The following is a 21,941-nucleotide window of genomic DNA, read 5'->3' on the forward strand; positions in this document are numbered from 1 at the left end:
TTTATTTTTATTTTTTGTTATTTCTTGTTATTTCTCCTGCTTTAAATCTCATTTATAGATTCTATTTTTAATTTTTATAATCAACCTATATCACAAGTTAATTATTTTTATGTATCTATATGACAGATTCTTTTTTATAATCAACGTATCACAAATTCATGTGTCTTGCTTGTACATATATTATGTTTTTTCCTACTTTCTAGTTAGGTTTCATATCTCGCTTACAGGTATAATATATATTTATATATTTGTTACTTGAGTTAAAGTACAATGTTTTGTAAATAATTTATGTTAGTATATTAGTTTTTTTTTTTATTGTAAGATATTAATTAGATTTTTTGGAATTGAAAAATAAATAATATTAAAAAATTTTAATTAATTTTTATTATTTAAAAAAAATATAAAATGAGTATAAAAGAAATAAAAACATGTAATTAGATAATTGTACTCATTCCTAAAAAGTAAAAACGATCTATGTTTTTGTACCTAGTCTAAAAGCCCCTTGATTTATTTGTTGAAGCTTTCGAATCTGTCTGCGAATTTCATGGAAGAAGAAGAAGAAGCTTCGAAGCCGGCGCTGCCGGACGCCTTCCTCGATTTTCTGAAGGAGAACGGGTTGGACCCTTCCATTTATTCCGAGAGCCACTCGACCCCTCGTTACATAAGGTACTAGTAATACTCTCTATGAATTTTTTTCGAGAGAGTGTGAACTATTACGAGTTTTTAATAAAAATTTAGAATGGGATGAATATTAAACGGACAATAACTTATATATAAATTATAATTTAGTATTTATTGTAGTATGTTTAATGTTTCGGTTTAATTTTTTATTAAAAGTTTGTAACTTTGTTGATTTGCGCATGTTTACCCGGCTATTTTTTGTTTGTGTTTTTGTAATGGAAGAATTGGGTTTTGATGGGTTTTGTTTGTTTTGGCTTGAAGGTTAAAGCCTGGTTTGGAAGCTCGAATCGAAGAGATTGAAGCTGATATCAAGTGGAAGCTTGAAGAAGTGGAATGGTTGCCTGGATTTTATGCTCTTCCGCCGGATGTACAGATTGCTAACTCAAATGCTTACCGGGAAGGGAAGGTGAGGGGGAAAATTGAGCAGTTGGGGTGTTAGTTATTTTACCCTTTTATGGCAAGAAAGTCCCCGAGTTTTGATTTCGAGATTTTGTGTTTGTGTTTGTTTGATTTGGATTTTTAGATATATGGAATCGACGCGGCGTCTGGTGCTGCTGTTTCAGCATTGGATATCTCAACTGGAGATCATGTTCTTGACCTTTGTGCTGCTCCTGGTAAGTTGTTTCTGGTTCCTGTTTGTTACTATTATATATTGCATCGAATTGGAGTGAATGATTTCGTATATGTTGCAGGATGAGAAAATGCAACTAATTCTTTAGCTGCTATGGTTAAGTAATTATGTAATCTGATTCTAAAACATGAATATTAGCGAAATTGCAAAAACACCTGTAGAAGTTTGTTAAATTTTATAAAATGGCAAGAAAAACAAAGAGATAGTTACCGTTTATAGTGTTTCAGAAGCATCCGTACAAACTGTATTTGACAACCTTCGTGTGAGAACATCAGATTCAGTTGCACTGATGACTTTCATTTTCTGAAAATCGCTCACCATGTTTTCTCCCGTGTATATTTTGGCATTAGGTGCTAAGCTTTGTATGATATCCGACCTTCTTGGTGATTCGGGTTCTGTAACTGGTGTTGATGTTTCAAGCCATCGTTTAGCAGCCTGTAGGACAATGTTGCAGAAATATGCATTGGGCAATCGCTGCCGACTATTTGTTGCTGATGGGACAAATTTTTCCCTCATACCCTGGAGAGTTCACTCAGATCCAAAATCATGTAACTGATCTGAATCCACATATACCTGAAGCTTCATATGCAATACAGTGAAATCTTTGAGAATGCTATTTACGGGCATATTGTTGTTTTTAATATGTTATCATTCTATCTAGAATCTTGCAGGTGAATCTGCTTTGGAAGAGAATGTGACATTCAAGGAGTGGACATCTAGGAGACCATGGAAAGAAAGGAAACAAGCAGCTAGGATAAGAAAAAGTGGTGCTGTGCGGTTAGGGAATCAACTTCCAGACCTCATTTATTATGGCTGCCACTCTGGTGTGGTTGGACTGACTAAAAGTGAATTATACCAAACTTTTCATGACGACAAATATTTGAGCTATGGCTATGACAAGGTAATACTGCATTTTGGTTCTTTATTTAAACCCCTTTACAGATCTCTTCACTCTCTATTTCCGTACTTCTTTGGACAACTACCATCACCCTTTCAATTCACCCTTTCAATATCAGTTATGTTACTCTTTGTTGTTTAACATTACTTCTAGTTTGGTTGGATTTTGCTAAGTTAGCTGGATGTTTATTCAGGTCCTAGTGGATGCAGAGTGCACTCATGATGGATCAATTAAACATGTCAAGAAATTCGAACAGTGGGGCTGGGAAACTCTTCAACGCCGTGTACTGGATGCCGAGAGAAGTGATAGCCTCACTGTGCTTCAGGTATCTGATTTCAGTTTCTTTCAAATGTATTTGCGAACTTTGCTACTTTGCTTATTGTTGAAGTTCCATTAGATGAGGAAAGAACATTTCAGTATCAATCCAATGTAGTTTCGTATATTATTATTACTTCGCTATTGTAATTTTTCCCACGTGCATTTCATGGCAGAGCTTCCTTATACATCGTCCCCTTTGACTGATAAAAATGCTTAGTAAAGTGATGACTATATCTGTCTTTGGCTTGCAGTTGAAGCTCCTAACAAATGGTTTTCGATTGCTAAGAGCTGGGGGGATTCTTGTTTATAGCACTTGCAGGTGCCTTTTGTAGTTTGCTCCTTTTAACTTTTAGTACGTTACTCATAAAGGATATCTGCCTGTATTTTGCTAATTTTCGTTTTGTATTGATTAGTTTGACAGTTGCTCAGAACGAAGATGTGGTAAAGCAGTTTCTCGAGGGACATCCTTGTGCAGGTAAATTAACGGTTTAAGTATTTTACAGCCTGCAATTTATGACTATGGTGACTATTAAATGACCAAGTATCATTTTACCTGTAGCGGAATGGCTAATCAAAATTGGTTTACCTTTCATGATGGTTTAAGTACTTGTGTTTTCATTACCTTTTTCCATAAAGAAACCAGAAAATAATAACTGATCTGTTGAATAATCCTCACCATTATCGGCTCTATTTGTTTGAAAAACTCATAAATCTGTTAATCCCGCACTAACATTATGATCTGAAGTTGTTTCTGCTACATTTTCCTCCTCGAGGTTGCTCTTGCATCTGTAGTTCTTACTCTATAAACAATTCATCATTATATCAGAGTCTAATCATATCATTTTACACTTTTATAGGCTTGTGGTTCACTGGTTCCTTGTTATTCCGCAGAATTGCAGGTGATAGATGCTGCTGAAAATTGGCCTTGCAAGAACGGGCGAGTACCAAATACCCTGCGCTTTGATCCCTTGACTTCAAAAACGAGCGGACTGTTTGTCGCAAAGTTCTCGAAATTGACCAGTTAATCTAGTTTTTCGTTGTACTACATTTTTTTTTCCGTTTCTTGAAGCTGCTGATCAATTCCGGCAACCAGTAGGAGAGGAGAGGATCACAATTAACACCAACATATATGCTGTATCTCTTTATATTTCTTTCCAGTAGAAAGAAATCATACAAAAGCAGTGAACATTTCATTCAAGCAAGGCAAATGACATTGCTGGTTTCTTCCTCTTTTTGTGTAAATTTTCATTGATGTAATTTCTCGGAGATTAGCGTAGAATAACCAAACCAATTCGGTTAGACTTTGTCAAGTTAAAAGAGAAATACCATTAGAGCATAGCATCCAGTATCAATCACCCAGACATTGTTATGTTACTATAAGACCTAAACTAAATGAAACTGAACTGTAATTTAATATTAATTTAACTGCTATTTGAGGCTTAAATCGAACCAAATTAGATAACGTTTGGAGGGCGCATTTAGGAAGTTTCGTTTTTTTTTTTTTCGTTCCCAAAGTTGGTATCCCAGATCATGAAAGGAAGGACTAATCTTTTTACCAAAAAAAAAGGTAGGACTAATCCCCAATGGGAGCCGAAAAGGCTAAAGACATTTCAACCTACCACATGCCATGAACTTTCGACCAAAAAATCACCCGCGTATTTTTGCTCGACTCACGCGGCAATGTTCAGGTTTACAAATTATGCCTTGCACTGCTCTTTTGGAAGTTTTTGTTTGCTTGTGAAGTTTCGACATTTTGGTGCCACTCTCAGGTACCGTTTGGTACGTGGGACGGGACGGAACAGAGTGGGACCATTCTGTTCCGTCCCGTCCCACGTTTGGTGCGCCTAAAACGGGTGGAACGAGCTGTTCCACGGGGCGAGTTTTGGGTGAATTTTAGTTCCGCCTCACCCCCTGGAACGACTCGTTCCACATCCGTGGAACACAAAATTATAACCTCTCCGTCTCCTTCTTCCTCCTTGTTTCCATCCGAGGGCATCTTTGCTCCAGCTCCGTTCCGTTCCATTCTATCCCGTCCCGTCCCGTTCCATTCCGTTCCGTCCCGTCCCGTCCCGTCTGCATACCAAACGATACCTCAGTGTCCATTTTGCTTCGGCATCAGAAGTTGGAATTTCAGATGGGAATCAGCTGTCGAAAAGATATGGTCGATCCCTTCTTTCCATCTGAAAGATATGGAATTTAGACTTGGTTGGTGCTATGGTGTTGTCGCTCATGATACCCCAACTTTGCAGAAGACCACTTTACATTCTTGGATGGATATGGTCGATTCCCTCTTTGTTTATTTTTAGTTATTACTTTACGATGAGTTTGGGAGGTGATTGGTGAGGAAAAGTTGTTTGTTGGTTGCAATTTTTGGTTGACCCGGGGAAACTTAACCTCTTGGTTTTCTTCTCTAACTGACAAGAGGCACTTGTACGAAGTATGTAACATAAATGCACCGTAATGTGTTGCTAAATCTTTATGCTCTATCTTGTTTATATTCATTAACTTCTCAAATTCTCAAATTCCTGCTGGGAAAAGTGCAGCCCTCTGAAGCTATGTTCTTCGGTCCTAAAAGGGGCGACTCCTTGGACGAGTTCTTGGAGAGAATCAAAGAATGTGGTTTGCGCTTCAGCGTAACAGAGAATTATGGTGCAAAAATTTGGAAGCATCATAAGGAGCTTTTGGATGGTACTGGTTCGTGGCCTAGCTATCAAGAAGATCACTGCTATCCCTTAATGATCAAAATTACAGTATGAACTTTTGAACCCATATTCCTTCTTCAGCTGCTCATATTTCGGGCAATGTAGATTCTGTGTGGTAGCATGGATTGTGTGTGCGAATTGTTTTGTTATCGTAAGGAACAGGAAATGGCATGTACAGCCAAAGTGTGATATTGCTGCCCCCGCAAATGGTGGTGGATACAGATCCATAGTCACTTAAACACCATATTCCTTCCTTATCATTGTGTAGATCCTCCCTCATTTGTAGCTACCAATTGGAATGGAAAGAACGGCATTACCCATTTTGGTTGATGTAAAATAATTGTGATTTCCTTTTTAAGTCTAGAGGTCCTGGCAGATTTATAGTTTACCAATTGTAATGGAAGAATGGGATTTTGCTTTTTTTCCTTATTGATATTAATTACTGTTGATTTCCCTTTTAGCATGTTCTGGGAGGGTGCAATGAAAGTTATAAACTTTCGTCTGAAGATTCCTTATCTTTATTTGAGCATCAAGTCACATATTTAGCTTTAAAAATATAGCCATCCATCACTGAACATTGACATGGACAGTAAAGGATGCTACGGAACAATGTCAAAAGCGATATACTCTTTGGATCGGTTAAACTAACTTATCTTGGAAATGGGAGATTACTTGTTTGCTTTGAAGCTATATGTCACTGCAGGCTCACAGAAAGGAAGAACCCTTGTCTGCATAGTGTCAAGACGACACGTCCCGGATCAAATCCAAAGCTTTTTTAAAGGTGAATCTATCTCTATTCTCGCTGCACTATTGCTTTACGCTGGTTGGTTCCGAGTGCCACTTGTTCGTATGAAATTTTGCCACTTAACTCAAAAACTATACTCAAATTCGCAGTGCACAACTTCTTTGAAGAGGTAATAAAAATTTATGAGCGTTGATTGATATGCATGATTCGATAATAGGGTGCAACTTTGGGAATGTTATATTAGCCTTTTTATTGTGAATAATACCGTGGCTCTCGTACTCTTGCTGTAACTTAAACTGCTTTCCTCTTGTTAGTTTGATCACTTAAATTTTATCACGAATTAATGTTTTCCTTCTGTTAGTTCCTAACTGTCTTAACTTTCAGCACTGATTAATGCAAGAACGGATTTAAGATGGCGTTACAGGGAAGGGGTGTCCCTTCAGATGGTGATCCCAATATATAGTATTTGATTAAAATATCCATTGCTGGTTTCACCATCACACCTTATCCAAATTATGTTTGCATTTCTGCAGATGGTGATTTTCGCATTCCCATTTTATCCTTATGCCCGCCGCGCTCGCTTTTATGTCTGTGCTTTCTTAACTCGGTGAATTCAAAGGAGAATCAAAGAAGAAAAACAAGGAGTGCAGATGGACAAAATGGGTGTGTAAAAATCACCGCTCTGCTGCTTAAGCTTTACCAACAGTGCAGGTGGATTACGAATCGTCGTTGAAAATGGACCAGTCATGATCAGATATCAATCATCTTATCCAAAGGAAAAAGGTGGTTGTTCTCTGTCTTTGTATTGCTTTGCTTTGTGTGGTTTCCCCACTCAAGTTGTTGAAGAATCACCTCTTTGTATACATATACATCCAGGATGTCAAACTCGAAGGAAATCATCGTCATAGGGCGGCAATTTGGAACATACTTACGTCTGCATTTTTGGGCTTATTTGCTTATCTTGTTTGTAATCATAACGAGAGAGAAGATGCACCATTCATAATTGCCATTACTGATTGAAATTACATAATTTCTTTTTGGCTTCTTCAGGTATGATGATCAGAATGGGAGACCCCTACACGCACTCCTTTTGCTGTCAATTCATCAATGCTTATTGCTTACTGCGCACGCCTATTCATCGTGCTACACGTTCACATCAAAAAGTGCTTGTGTAAGTGAATTATGCGGTGGTTAGAGTACGAGTAATTCTTCTGTGTGATTGTCGCACTATCACAAAAAAGAATGTGGAACCTACAAATAATTGTAGATCCCTACTACGAGAAAGTGGTCATGGTAAAAAAAAAAATGTAGGGAAATGAAGCACATTTTTATTTCTAAACAAATGCATTAATATACGTATAAGTGCTTGCGTAAGTGGATTATGTGGTGGTTAGATTATAAGTAATTCTTCTGTGTGATTGTCGCACTATCACAAAAAAAGAACGTGAAACCTACAAATAATTGTAGACCCCTACTAAGAGAAAGTGGTCGTGGTTAAAAAAAATTTCTGTAGGGAAATGAAGTACATTTTTATTTCTAAACAAATGCTTATGCATCATGCATTAATATATGTATAAGTGCTTGCGTAAGTGGATTGTGTGGTCGTTAGATTATGAATCATTCTTCTGTGTAATTGTCGCACTATCACAAAAAAGAACGTGGAACTTACAAATAATTGTAGACCCCTACTAAGAGAAAGTGATCGTGGTTAAAAAAAAAAAAAAAAAATTCTGTAGGTAAATGAAGCACATTTTTATTTCTAAACAAATGCTTATGCATCATGCATTAATATACGTATGTGTGTGTATCAAACACCGAATATTGTGGGATTTGGACGTGGGTGGTTTACAATTGATTCTCGTCAACTTTCCTTCACTATCCCCACCTTGACATCTCTTGGTTGCATGTATGTTTCTCTCCTCTTGACAATGCCAAGTAGTCGGCCATTTGGGGCAGGATTGGCTACTATAACTGTCAAAATGTGAGAGCCAAAGAGATGACCAAAATCAACATACTTTGAAGAGCCATGGAAGTGGAAGGTTGAGTTTTGGTTGAATCTCCAGTGGCCAAATCGGCTAGCAATGAAGAACCTATTGAGTTCGACCCAGAATCTGACCCTGACCCCGATCCTGATTCATCAGTTGTCTGCGGAGACGAATCTCTTGAAGATTTTAGACTGCACAAAAACATATTCCGGAACCAAATCAATGTCAATTACAAGCATATTTTACAATCGTTAAAGCCGATTAATGTGGATTTAAAATTAATAATCGAATGACATAACATGTTAAATCGTTTTAAAAAAATTTGAAGCCTTTACCTCGAAGTGAGAGAAGCGCAAAATGTGATCGTATAATCAGCATTCGTACACGTAAATGTACTTGAGGCGTCATCGTAAGCATAGCTGTACGACTTGGGACACGCGGACTTAAACAACTGTGAGTACATGGACGGCTTGCATGTAGACGGTGAACCATACGCGCCGTTGCAACAATACTCCGGACTTCCAAACGCGTCACACGCGCTCTTGCACGCGCCGCCACCTTCGACTTTGAGCTCAGCAGGGCACCTACGGTTGAGGTCCGTAACGCACCCGGTGGACGCGCACGCACCCGATCCCCCACTCCCCTCGACGATCATAGGTAAGTTATAACCGTCAACAAGGCTGACATCATAGAAGTCTTGAGAACCCGAACCGAGTGTGAACTCGGCTAGAGTGGCTGGCGGGGCTGCTCCAGCTCCGTTGCACTCGAGCTCGCCTGAGCCGCAGTCCCCGGTTGAACACGAACCGCGGCCCGAACCGTCGAAGCTGCAGCCAGTTCGGCCCCAGAACCGACCGGACCAGCCAGTAGGGGCTTGGAAAACGCGGGAGCTGCCTTTGGGGAGCTCGAAGCCGGTGCTGTCGAGCTTTTCGCTACCGGAGCTGGCTAGAATTCCCGGCCATACTGTGAAGTCACACTTATTTGTGAACGTGAATGTGGCTGCTGAGACCCCTGCAAACAAAAACAGAAAAATGTATAAAATTATTGATAATTCCATTGAATTACGAAAATGTAATAACAACCCAAGCGGTAAAATTGATCGAATTGTTGAAATTTTGTGTCTTTTTTTTTTTTTTTTTTTAACCTCTGGTAATGATTAGAAGAAGGAAGGTGACGTGGTAAGAAAAGGGAGCTGCCATGAGGATTTTGGTCAAATTTGGGGGAATCATAGAGGTTGCAAATTTATTTTTCAATGATTGTTGAAAATTTTAAATGGCAGAGAATGTTGGGTTTTTTCTGACACAGAAACAGAGACTGCAAATGGCAATTGTTGTGTGAGAAAAAGGAGCGGGAGAGGAGGTGAAGGAGGAGGATGGTGGAGGAGGAAGTGGTGGGAGAGGAGGAGGAGGAAGGCGGAGGGAGTGGTGGGAGAGTGAATGATCAGCTGAGGGTCTTTATTTATAAGGAATTGATACACAAAAATGGAAGATGGCGATGTGACTTGTGAGTGTCAGCTATCACCGACTCACTATCACGGGAAGAATTTATATATATATATATATATATATATATATATATATATATATTTTTTTTTTTTTATCGATAAGACGGTGTGCCAATTAGATTTGAGGTTATTGTTGGGTAAAGATGTCTTTTTATCTGAAAATTAGCTGGAGCTTTGCTCGCGTGGCAGCTTATAATTGGCGTACCGTTTTCTTTTGACAGTTGTCAAATTCCCACAAATTCAGTGGGTTAGAGCAACTCCAGCGTTGGAGCCCTCCCCCCTGGCAATACACTATTCAATCCACCTAATGAACAGTAATTGCCCTTAATGAACAGTAAGTAGCCCTGGCAATAGGTTTTGCATCTCCACCGTTACACTTCTATAGCCCTGGCAATAGGCAATAAAATATTAATATTTTTTTTATTTATAAAATTAATACAAAATAATTTTAAATGTAATATCGGATAAGATTTTTAATCGTTCTCGTTGCGCCACGTGTCATTATCCTAAGTATTATTAAATAATACAAAATAAATAATTATAATACAATTATTGGTGACGGATTTCTGATAAGATTATTAACCAATCACGTCGCGCCACGTGTCATAATCGGTTCACAATCTTTGAGGATAGATTTCCATCAGATTTTAAACGAATGACGGCATGCCACGTGTCATAATCTGTTAACAATCTTTGATGATAGATTTCCATCAGATTTTTAACGAATGACGGCATGCCATGTGGCATTATACAGAACCTAATCCTTTCTGAATCCTCTATATAATCCACCATCCATCTTCACAAATCTCACACCAAAATTCTCAAGATCTCTATCTTTATTCATAATTTCTGCTTCCTTATTCACAAAAATCAGTTTCAATATTCATAGTTTCTGTTTCTTTCTTTCAATGTCTTCTTCTTCTTCCTCAAGGATGATGTGGGAATTGAATCAGGAAGAGGAAGACTTGTTTAACCAATCAGAATCAATGTTCAATCACCAGGGGGTAAGAAATGAGAGGGAAGAAGATGAGGAGCGTCAAATGAGAGATGACGACGTAAGAAGGGGCAGAGCCTCACATTCCCGTCGAGTCATCCAAGCTGCGGCTCAGATCTGCAGGCCCAGGCGTTCCGAAAACCTTGATAGAAGCAGACAACGACGAGGTATGGAACTCTTGGATGATTATTTTGTTCCTAATAGTGCATTCCCTGATACGTACTTTAGACGTCGTTTTAGAATGGAACGACATTTGTTCAACAAAATCATGATTGCTGTTTGCAACCATGATTCTTATTTTGTGCAAAAAAAAGATGCTTTTGGTGCTATGGGTCTACTGCCGGAGCAAAAAATTACTGCTGCCTTGCGGATGCTTGCATATGGAGCATCTGCAGACCAAGTGGATGAGATAACGAGGATGGGGCAATCAACCATTCTTGAGTCCCTGATGAGGTTTTGCGGAGCAATCGAATCTATCTACACCGCTGAGTACCTCCGCAAACCCACACACATGGACTTGGAGCGGCTGTTGAAGAAGGCGGAGATGCGTGGCTTTCCTGGGATGATTGGAAGCATTGATTGTATGCACTGGACGTGGAAAAACTGTCCAAGTGCATGGCAAGGCGCTTACGGGGACAGAAAAGGGGCAAAAAGTATCATTCTGGAGGCGGTGGCATCTTTTGATACATGGATTTGGCACGCCTTTTTCGGGGTCCCGGGAGCTCAAAATGACATCAACGTCCTTGCCCAATCCCCAGTGTTCAACGATGTCCTGCAAGGAAAGGCACCAAAAGTTACATATGAGGTCAACGGACGTATGTACGACGGGCCATACTACCTAGCTGACGGCATCTACCCGCGCTGGTCAACATTTGTCAAAACAGTGCCACGTCCGCGGAGTGCGAAGGAAAAACACTTTGCAAGCTGTCAAGAAGGGTGCAGGAAGGATGTGGAGCGTTGTTTTGGTATCCTCCAAGCTCGCTGGGCGATCGTCAGGGGTGCTGCCAGATTGTTTGATGTAGAGTCGCTTCGATCCATCATGATGACGTGCATCATTCTTCACAACATGATTGTGGAAGATGAGTACGATTATGAAGCTGTTGATGAATATGAGCCAGACCCGATGAACAATTCAAGAACACGTATATATTGTGCTCATGACGCCACCGATGAGCCCGTGCAACATGAGCCATTACAAAGGGATGGACGTTACAATGAAAGGCTCATTCAACGATATACTGCATTTCAAATGCCAGACATGCACAATGCCCGACAAATTGACTTGATAGAGCACCAGTGGGCATTGAAACAAGCTGAAGATAATTAAGTTCATTTTAGTGTGTTATTTTGAATTTGGTATGTTTATGTTATTTTATTTGGTGTGTTTTATTATTTGGTATGTTTATGTAATTTTTTTATGTTTATGTTTATGTAATTCTTAGTATGTTTATGTTTATGTTTATGTTTATGTTTATGTTTATGTTTATGTAATTCTTAGTATGTTTATGTTTATGTTTATGTAATTTTTTTATGTTTATGTTTATGTAATTCTTAGTATATGTAATCTATGTAAAGGACTTTTAATTAGAACGATGGCCTTTTAATGGACTTTTAACAACATAAATAACTTACCAAATTAATTCTTAATATAAATAACTTACCAAATTAATTTGAATAAATATTCATGAACATGGAAACAACATAAATAATACAAACAATAAATAATAAATTACAACCCAAAGTGATTGGAAAATTATGGGCTCCGATTACAAAAAGTACTCTATTCATCATCACTTAACCAATTTGTGCTGCTAGGATGATCTTCTCTTGCGGTGCTAGAACCACCTTGGCTTGCTATTGTTTCTCTTGCACGCCTCCTTCGCACCACGTCCGCTTTCTCTGACTTCCAAAAAAATTTAGAATTTGGAGACTTCCCTTCTAAAGACATGTTCATAATCTCACGATCTTGTTGAGCCCGTCTTTCTTCTCTAACATGTTCCCTTTCTTGCCTAAGTAGCTCTCTTTCTCTCTCATTAGCATAAAATTCTCTCTCAACAGCTGCTGCTTTTGATGCCTTATCAGCCTTATCAGCCTCATCTTTCGCCAGTTCCCTCGCCAAAGTCAATTCACCTTGGCGAGTAAGTTCTTCCATGAACTTTGCATAATCGTTCTTGGAAGCAGTCCCTTTTCTCTTTGAAGCCTTCTTACCTTGAGGCCTAATTGGAAAACGGGTCGAACCCGACGCTTGTTCAGGGAGGGGCGTTTCGGGCACTTCTTCTGCATCATCTGCTCTCTCATGATCGGGTGTAGAGTGTAGAGGGGTGCTATTCATGTGCACTTCTGGACCGACTGGCACAACTCTAAATTTAGGACAATCTTTGACAATATTCCAACATTCCCACCGGTTGAATGATTTATTTTTGCTTTTGGTTTTGGCAGCGTACCAAGCTTGTGCTTGAAGTTCCTACACAATGAAAATAAGTAAGAAGGCTTCAAGTTTAGTAAATAATGAAAATAAGTAACAAATAAATAATTATAATGAAAATAAGTAACTAGCAAATATATACATATATATATATATATAAGTAACAAATATAATGAAAATAAGTAACTAGCAAATATATACATATATATATAAGTAACAAAGATAATGAAAATAAGTAAGAAGGCTTCAAGTTTAGTAAATAATGAAAATAAGTAACAAATAAATAATTATAATGAAAATAAGTAACTAGCAAATATATACATATATATATATAAGTAACAAATATAATGAAAATAAGTAAGAAGGCTTCAAGTTTAGTAAATAATGAAAATAAGTAACAAATAAATATATATATATATATATATATATGTCATGCTAATCATAACAAGCAAATATATATATATATATATATATATATATATATATGTCATGTTAATCATAACACGGGGCTAGAGTTCCAAGTTTAGTAAATAATTTTAAACTTAAATATACACATTTTTTTTTCTTAATATAAATGATATTATACATTAATTTTAATGAAAATAAGTAACAAATAAATAATACAAACAACATAATTATAATGTAACAAATAAATGTAACAAATAAGTAACAATAACATAATTATAATGTAACAAACAAATAAATAATACAAACAACATAATTATAATGTAACAAACAACATAATTATAATGTAACAAATAAGTAACAATAAATAATAAATTTTGTACGTAACAAATAAATAATACAAACAATAAATAATAAATTATATAGATAACAAATAAATAATACAAACAAATAATTATAATGTAAATTTGGGTATCAAATAAATAATATCTTGTTACCATATCCGAGTAATTTTCCCCACTTCGAATATTATTACTAGCTTGTGCCAAAGCGTCTCTCCACGTACTAAACGATTGGCTAAGTAATTTCCAACGACTGGACATCGATTCTTTGGTTCTTTTCCCACCAATTTTCTCAAGATAATTGGTATGAATAAGACTCCACATTTCTCGCAACTGCATCTCATTACCCGTAAGCGAACTATGAGTAACTTCAACCCAGCTAGTACACAACGCAACATCTTCAATAAGCGACCAATTCGTACCTGCACCAGTGGTCATTTTGTTGAAAAAAAATGGATTCAAACTTTGAGACAAAGAAAGGAATGTGATTGAAAGTAGTTGAGAAAATATGAAATTGTTGTGTAAGGTAGATAATAATGAGAAGGTATTTATAGAAAAGTAAAAACAATTTTTTTTACAATTTTTTTCAGATTTTTCAGATATTTTTTTGAATTTTTTTGAATTTTTTACAATTTTTTTTAAATTTTTATTCAATTAATTAATCTCTGCCGTTGGATATAAAAAAATTTGAATTCCAACGCTCCAGATTGTGCCACGTGTCACAACGGTAACTTTTCAGATTTTTAAAACTATTTTTTCATTTATTTTTTAATTTATAAAGCATTTTAATATCCACCGTTGATCTCAGATCTAACGGTGGATATTAAATCTGACTTTTTTTTTTTTTTTACCGTTCAGATCTAACGGTCCACATTAAGTGACCGTTAAGATCTAACGGACCGTGGGAAGCCACGTGGCTTCCCAACGGTAACTGACAAAAGCCTTTTTTTTCTGATTTTTTTGTCGGGACGCGCCCCCACGCGCGCGTGGGGTGCACGCGCCTGACACAAAAAAAATTAAATAATGCGCTGACGCCACCCTGGCGTCAGCATGCCGTCACTCCCACCCCGGGCTCAAGGCCTGTCAATTTCTCACGGGCCTGGCCCTCGGGCCTCCCCCTTCCCCCCGGCTTCCCCACGCTGGAGCCGATCCACCTTCACTCGGGCCTCCGTTTTGGAGCCCGTCCCCCGAGCTAAATGAAACGCTGGGGATGCTCTTAGTTTCCTTTCCTCTCATAATGCGGGAAGAACACTACAAAACCAACATTATGACGGTAACCAAACATCACCCTGTTGAAGGAGAAGTGACAGCAAAGATGGAATGCACCAAAACGTTCTCGCACATTTGAGAATTTGATCATGTCCCAAATCTCAAATTTCGAATTTGATTGAGGACGGCCACAGGAATGCTTAATTTTTACTGTGGTACTAATCCTCGTCTTATTCTTAACATTTAATAGGTACGTTGATGCATAAAATCAGTGAAAATTTTGAAACAACGTAAAGTGTCAAGTTTGTGACATTCGCTCGGTTGTTCTGGTCACTAGTGAGGATAAATATGTAAAGAGATAGAAATAAGAAAGCAAACATAATATATACGTGGTTCACCCTAAATTTGGCTACGTCCACAGAGTAAAAGAGTTCTCATTAATAATGAAGAATTTATACAAATACATAGGTTTAAGCATAATCATCATTAGTGAGTTCTAATGACTAGTTTAAATACAGTAATGACATTAGGGATTAATTGTAGGAGAATGGTCTCCTTTTATAGTTGAGAAGAGCCTTTAGCTCTTGTCCGCGGTTGATGTGAGACTCTATGAGCTTTATTATGATGTTGACATGTGTCGTGCTGTGATTGGTCTTCTAGTTGGACGAAAACTCTTGTGCTTCAGCAGAGGTGCCTCAACATGAACCCTTTAGTGGGTCCTTGGAGGTATGAAGTTGACCGGTGCTTGGTAGTTTCGAGATTGGTTAAATATGGTATAAACAGTGCTCCCCTGAGTACCCGAGTGAGGAAAGTTTCTCGGTTGGGGACTTGCAAAATCCAAGTCGCTAAGTAATCATGAAATTTCTAAGTACCGGAGTGTAGTAACATATAGTAGGAGTCTCTCAAGTCTCTAAACGAGGATAATTGTTGAAAGAGGTGCCTTATTAGAAGCCAAGTTGTCAAAATGAGAAGAGACCCACGCTTCCTTTCTTTTGGACCCATTTCCCTTCGTCAAATCTGATAGGCCCAGTGCCTTTTAAATTTAAACTTTTTTTTTATTTGCTAGGCCCAAGGAAAAAGAAGAGGCCCACACCTCCGTTCTCTTTATTTATTTATTTATTTATTTACTTTTTATAGTAGCCCAGACTTTGAGGCCCGAGGAAAAGAGAAGGGCCAACTTTAGTTGAAACTGGCCCGAGGCCTGCTCGAAACCCTAGCCTTGTTCCCGTATGCCATCTCCTTCCTCCTTTAGCATTCCCAGAAAACAAGGTCAGGACCCTCACAATGTTCTTCCCCCTTTCCCCCTTTCCCGATTTTTTTTTTTTTTTTTTGAACATTCCAAACCTATCTTCATCCAATTCGTCTGCGTGCCTCCCTTAACTTTTCTGGAAGGTGGAAACCCAGACCTTCGCAGCCTTCCTCCTTTAAGCGCGCCGTCATTTACACCCCTCTGAAGGACGCCCAGCCATCTCCCGATTGCCCTAAAGGCTGGTTTGGTATTGCTGTGCTTTGAAAAAAAGCTGCTTCTGATGTGCTGTGAGAATAAGCAGCTGTGAAATAAAGTAGCAGAGTGTTTGGTAAACTTTTTTGTAAAAGTGCTTTTGAAAAAAAAAAAAAAGCAGTATTAGAGTGTTTGGTAAACTTTTATGTAAAACAGATGTGAAAAAAAGTCGATTTTTCAAATCTGGGTTTTGCAGTTTCTTGTTTTTGGCTTTTTTTCATCCAAAACTGTGAAAAAAAGCTGAAGCTGAGTGTTTACCAAACACAAAAACAGCTCCCAGCTTTTTTTGATAACAGCTTTTTTTCAGAATCGCCTCAGTACCAAACCAGGTCTAAATCTCGTCCTCCACCCTGTCGACCTCACCCACTACGACTAGGCCGTCGCGTTCCGTTCAGAGGCCTGCGGTGGACCATCAGGTGGCACCTGAGTGAAGATCCCGAGTTTGCAGAGGTTGAAGTTGCGTGGTCGCAGATGGTCGTAGGTCGTGGAGGCCTGCGGTGGTTGTAGATGGGTTGTAGAGACGGGTTTGTGCAGGGGTGGCTGCAAGTAGGAACTTTGGTGGTGGAGGGAGCTGAGACTGTTGCCGATATGCATGCATTTGGGTGTCGAGAAGGCATCGAAGGAATTTGAAGTTTTGGGGTTTTGAATCTTGATGGAGGGGTTGAGAGTTGGAGGTTGAAGGGAATTGCTGCTTTGATTTCCAAGACGCGGCAAGTTCAAAGCTTGCTGTGATGTTGCACAGGTAGAAAATAAATTTTGGTATTGCGAAAGCTGCATTGTGAGCTACAAAGTCTGAATTGCTATTCATGATGCAAATACATATACTTTCAATGTTGAGTAAATATATAAATACGCTTGTGCAACCAATGTATGCTATGCATTATAGTGCAGAATGTTTGTCTGAGATTGAAAAGAAATTTTGGGTTTTGTGAATTTTTATTTATTTTTATGTTTAATATTTGTAGCAAATGATTGTGTTTGAAAAATCATTTAATAGATAAAAGCTCGGGGTTATGGGTTAGTAGGAAGGTCTTTTAGTTGTAGTTCTGTGCTTTTTCGTGTGTGTAGCTTGTAGTTTGAGTGATTTAATGTGGGACAAATTATAAATAGGTTTTGCTTCCACACTCTTGGGGAAGAGTGTTGAAGACTATGTTGAAATTATTTGTTGAAACTTTCAGTTGAAATTTTTTTTGTTTTTTTTGGAAGCACATAAATAGATTTTGCTTCCACACTCTTGAAGGCTTGTTGAATTTTTTGTTGAAGCTTTTGGTTGAAGCTCTTTTGAAGCACATAAACAGATTTTGCTTCCACACTCTTGAAGAAGAGTGTGGAAGGCTTTTTGAATTCTTTGTTGAAGCTTTCGGTTGAAGCTATTTTGAAGCACATGAATAGATTTTGCTTCCACACTCTTGAAGAAGAGCATGGAAGGCTTTTTGAATTTTTTGTTAAAACTTTCGGTTGAAGCTCTTTTGAAGCACATAAATAGATTTTGCTCTCACACTCTTGAAGAAGAGTGTGGAAGGCTTTTTGAATTTTTTTTGTGTGGGAAACTCTCTCCCTTAGACGTGAGAAGCTCATACCCTTGGGTTTGGGAAGCTCTCTTCCTTCAAGGGTGTGAGAAACTCTCTTCCTTGGGGTGTGGGAAACTCATACCCTTGGGTGTGTGAAGCTCTCTCTCTTAGGTGTGGGAAGCTCTCTCCCTTCAAGGGTGTGTGAAGCTTATACTCTTGGGTGTGGGTAGCTCTCTCCCTTAGGTGTAGGAAGCTCATAACCTTGGGTGTGGGAAGCTCTCTTCCTTCAAGAGTGTGGGAAGCTCTCTCCCTTAGATGTGGGAAGCTCTTTATAGGACCTCATAAGTTGATTTTGCTTCCACACTCTTAAAGAAGAGTGTGGAAGACAATCTACATGTTATAGTTATCTCTTATGTGTTGAAGCTTTGTTGACCTTCTCCACATGTAATAATTAACAATTAATGAATTGCTTAATTAATAATTATCGAAATAATTATTAATTAATTAATTTCTATTTTTTTTTTTGGCATAATTGTTTTTTTAACATATTGTTTTTTTTTTTTTTGACATTTTTTTTTGTTTGAACTAGGGACAAGAATATGTGGGAGATACCACATATATAGATTTTGCTTCTACACTATTGAGCAAGAGTATGGAAGGCAATCTACATGTTGTAGTAGTTGAAAGTTCGAAGGAAACTGTTTGGACCCAAAATTACACCATCGGCCCGTGCATTCAAGGCCGTTAAGCATAGCTCCATACCGTTGGATAAAAATGAAGATAATTTTGTTATTGTTAAAGGGTAGCATTATGATTTTTATCATAATTATCTTTTAATAATGATTTATCTTGGCATTTTCTTATGAAAATAATATATCTCCAAGCTAGGAAACAGGCGGCACAATTCAAGACAATTCAAGTTGATGTGAATTTTGCAATGTTGTGTGGAATGATACGATTGCAATTTACAAGGCACGGCATCAGATGATGAAGCATGTAAGATGGGGTAATTATCATCACCGAATATCCATGGTATTTATTTAAATGGGATAATGCAATTGCATGCATTATCACATCTACGAGAAATAGGGATTGCATGCAAGACCTGAAGTTGAAGTGGGACTGTATCAGGTTGTTATGAAGGAACACGAGGACTTTTTGGATGATGGTGATGATAAGATGACAACAATAAGATAATTCACCTTTGGTTTTTTATGCTAAAAGATTTAGCATATTAGTATATGCTTTTATACCATGAGTCAGCATGAAGAACTTTATGAAGCCAGATTCACTCAGCATGAATATTGGGAACTCGTTCAACCATGCATGCCGCGAATTTTGTTGATAAGGATTGCTCAATATGATTATCAAACATTGGTTGATTATCCTTTAGTATCAAGATGTGATTTGTTGTTCACGGCAAAGGCTCTACAAGGTGGCCATCATGTGGTTCGGTATTATAAATACAAAGCTACACATAACGTAAAGGGCCCCCTCCAATTCAACACACAACTGCCCTGCGCAAACCTTTCAAACATCTTGAGATTTTTTTTTCTTTTTTCGCCAACAACCGTTCAATTTGGATAAACAGCACTGTAAACACGAATTTTTCCTGAAACAAGCGACAAGAATACGTGTACAAAATATATATTTTTGTATTAATGATTTTGGGGTTACAATCTCTTTGTAATTTGACCCTCTGATTCTATCTTCGTACGATGTGGGTTTGTGGATGAGTTGTTGATCCAAAGGGCCGTCGGGGCTTGATCTAAGGATGCACAGTTGATGAATGGATCTTCAAGGGGCGTTGGGCTTGATCTTGAAGAATGGGTGTATGAGTTTGTTGAGGTTGTTGATCCAAAGGGCCGTTGGGGCTTGATCTCAGGATGAACGGGTGATGAATGATGAACACTTTCTTCAAGGGGCCGTCGAGGCTTGATCTTGAGTTAGTGGGAGTTCTTCAAGGGCCGTTGAGGCTTGATCTTGAAGGTTGATGGATGAGCGGATCTTCAAGGGCTTTTGGGCTTAATCTTAAAGAACGATTGGAAGTGTGGATTTGTTGAGGTTGTTGATCCAAAGGGCCGTTGGGGCTTGAACTTAGGATGAACGGATGATGAACGATGAACACTTTCCTCAAAGACCGTCGGGGCTTGATCTTGAAGGAGGATTTGAAGTTCTTCAAGGGCCGTCGGGGCTTGATCTTGAATTGAACGGATGATGAACGATGAACACTTTCCTCAAGGGCCGTCGGGGCTTGATCTTGAGTTGGTGGAAGTTCTTCAAGGGCCGTCGGGGCTTGATCTTGAAGGTGGATTTGACGAAGAACGAAGATTGCTTTCTTGATCCTTCGGGATTTGCTTGAGAGCTTTAGAGTTTCAAGGCTTCTTTCTTTCTTCCTTCCTTCTTTTCTTCTTTTCCTTTCTCCTTCTCCTTCCTTCTTTCTCTTCTTCCCCCTTCAAAATGAATGCCTTGGCCTCCTATTTATAGAATTCCAAAACTTGATTTTTGGATTTAAATAATCAGATGAAATAAATCATTTCTGCCAGGTATTGACACGTGTCACACTTGATGACTTTTCCAATTTATTTCGATTTTTCGTTGAATCACACGCTACATGTAAAATTTATGTGACACGTGAACGTTGAAATTTTAATTATTGGTCAACATTTATTTCACCGAAATTTTGATGTCTACAAATGCCCCCACTTCAAGGCGCGTCGTAGGCATGTGCTTGTCACGTGTAGAAGATGCGTTTTGAAGTTCTTTAATGTAGATGTCAACCCAAGGGCCGTCGAGGCTTGATCTTGAATTGGGCTGGAAATTTCTTCAAGGACCATCGAGGCTTGATCTTGAGCTTGACTGGAAGATTTTCTGGTTTCCTCCAATCGTTGATTTTCCGCAGGCTTAATCTTGAACTGGGATGGAGGATTCTTTTGGTCTCCTCCGAAGGTCTGAACTTACTCCTTTTATCTGGAGTTGAATTTGATTCAAGGGTGGTGAACACTTGATTTTGAATCGGACTTGTGATTTCTTCAAGGGCCATCGAGGCTTGATCTTGAACTGGGCTGGAGGATTCTTTTGGTCTCCCCCTATCGTTGATTTTCCTTTGTGCTACTCTTGAACTGGGCAGCAGGATTCTTTTGGTCTTCCCCGAAGGTCTGAGCTTACTCCTTTTTTTCTGTTTCTTTGTTCAATCTCTCCAATTCGTATTGAAGAGGGTCAGAGGATAGCTCAGCATATGCAGTTGTAGCTTGTCTCCACATGCTTCAATGCATCATTTTCACTTGCCTTACTTGCTCCCCTTTGCAGAAGTGGTATTTCCTTATGCAGGTTTAGCATCTTCTCTTGTACTATTTGTTCCTGATGCAGGAGTTGAATGCAAACCTTGCATTTGAATGGACCATCACTTCTTGGTGGCAGCGCAAGTTTGAGTGGAGGTTCCGACATATTGCTTTCTCTGTCCTTGTCCTGGCAGGTGAGAACAAGGGCAAAGGAAAAGATAGGGGAAAAGCATGATATGAGATACCTTTGCTTTCGCCCTTGATGATATGAGATACTTTTGCCTTGGTGTCATTTGTTTGCAAGGGTATTCCCGGAGAGGAAGAAAACTAAGCATTTTGAGATGCTTTGCTGGGAGTGTACTCTCGGAGGTGAGGAAGAGTTGGGCATTTTTTTTTTCTTGTTTGCAGGTTTGCCTTGCCATAAAAGATGAAGGTCGACATATATAGGGATTTCCCAATAGCAAGTGGTGGTACTGTTCTTTTACCCTTGTCGACAAACGTTTTGATCCCGCAAATTCGGCTTTTTGAAATAGTGATGACTCTTCGATCTTTGAATACGCCTCTTTGATTTCTGAACGACGCCTCTTCGATTTCTGAACGAGTGCCTCTTTTGACAAAGCTGCACGCGTTTTCTGAAAAGCAGAGAAAGCGTCGCCGAACTTTGCGCTTGTCAGCTAAAGATGTGTAGCTGCGATGATGACCTCCACGTGATCTTTTGACAAAGTGGCACCCGTGCTCTGAAAAGCCGCGAAAGCGTCGCCAGCCTCCACGTGTTTTCAACTTTGTCGGAGATCTTTTGACAAAGTTGAACGC

The 21,941-nt window shown here is 38.7% G+C and overlaps 2 protein-coding genes across 2 annotated transcripts; one reads left to right on the plus strand and one right to left on the minus strand.

Annotated features, from left to right (window-relative positions):
- Positions 1–460: 460 nt before the first annotated feature.
- Positions 461–3,756, plus strand: LOC103953541 (rRNA (cytosine-C(5))-methyltransferase NOP2C). The gene is made up of 9 exons (XM_048588624.1): positions 461–666; positions 943–1,087; positions 1,205–1,295; positions 1,663–1,860; positions 1,984–2,213; positions 2,404–2,535; positions 2,780–2,847; positions 2,942–3,003; positions 3,420–3,756. Exons 1-9 carry the CDS (start codon positions 545–547, stop codon positions 3,551–3,553), a joined length of 1,182 nt encoding a protein of 393 aa, XP_048444581.1. The 5' UTR covers positions 461–544; the 3' UTR covers positions 3,554–3,756.
- Positions 3,757–7,707: 3,951 nt separating this feature from the next.
- On the minus strand, positions 7,708–9,466 carry LOC103953474 (thaumatin-like protein 1). The gene is made up of 3 exons (XM_009365210.3): positions 9,102–9,466; positions 8,296–8,968; positions 7,708–8,151 (listed from the first exon to the last, which is right to left on the minus strand). The coding sequence occupies exons 1-3, from the start codon at positions 9,184–9,186 to the stop codon at positions 7,950–7,952; spliced, it is 960 nt and encodes a 319-aa protein (XP_009363485.2). The 5' UTR covers positions 9,187–9,466; the 3' UTR covers positions 7,708–7,949.
- Between the last annotated feature and the right edge of the window lie 12,475 nt (positions 9,467–21,941).

Source organism: the organism of the source record quoted next, unplaced genomic scaffold (genome assembly GCF_019419815.1).
Source record: "Pyrus x bretschneideri cultivar Hongxiangsu unplaced genomic scaffold, Pyrus_bretschneideri_v1 Contig1, whole genome shotgun sequence".
In the NCBI taxonomy this organism is placed as follows: domain Eukaryota; kingdom Viridiplantae; phylum Streptophyta; class Magnoliopsida; order Rosales; family Rosaceae; genus Pyrus; species Pyrus x bretschneideri.

Excerpts from the sequence above, each read along its gene's own strand:
- LOC103953474 (XM_009365210.3), bottom strand. The coding sequence starts at position 9,186 with ATGATTCCCCCAAATTTGACCAAAATCCTCATGGCAGCTCCCTTTTCT. Across the intron at positions 8,969-9,101 it reads TCTTCTAATCATTACCAGAG|GGGTCTCAGCAGCCACATTC; the intron begins GTTAAAAAAAAA and ends TTTTGTTTGCAG. Across the intron at positions 8,152-8,295 it reads TGCGCTTCTCTCACTTCGAG|TCTAAAATCTTCAAGAGATT; the intron begins GTAAAGGCTTCA and ends GTTTTTGTGCAG.
- LOC103953541 (XM_048588624.1), top strand. The coding sequence starts at position 545 with ATGGAAGAAGAAGAAGAAGCTTCGAAGCCGGCGCTGCCGGACGCCTTC. Across the intron at positions 667-942 it reads TCGACCCCTCGTTACATAAG|GTTAAAGCCTGGTTTGGAAG; the intron begins GTACTAGTAATA and ends TTTGGCTTGAAG. Across the intron at positions 1,296-1,662 it reads TGACCTTTGTGCTGCTCCTG|GTGCTAAGCTTTGTATGATA; the intron begins GTAAGTTGTTTC and ends TTTTGGCATTAG.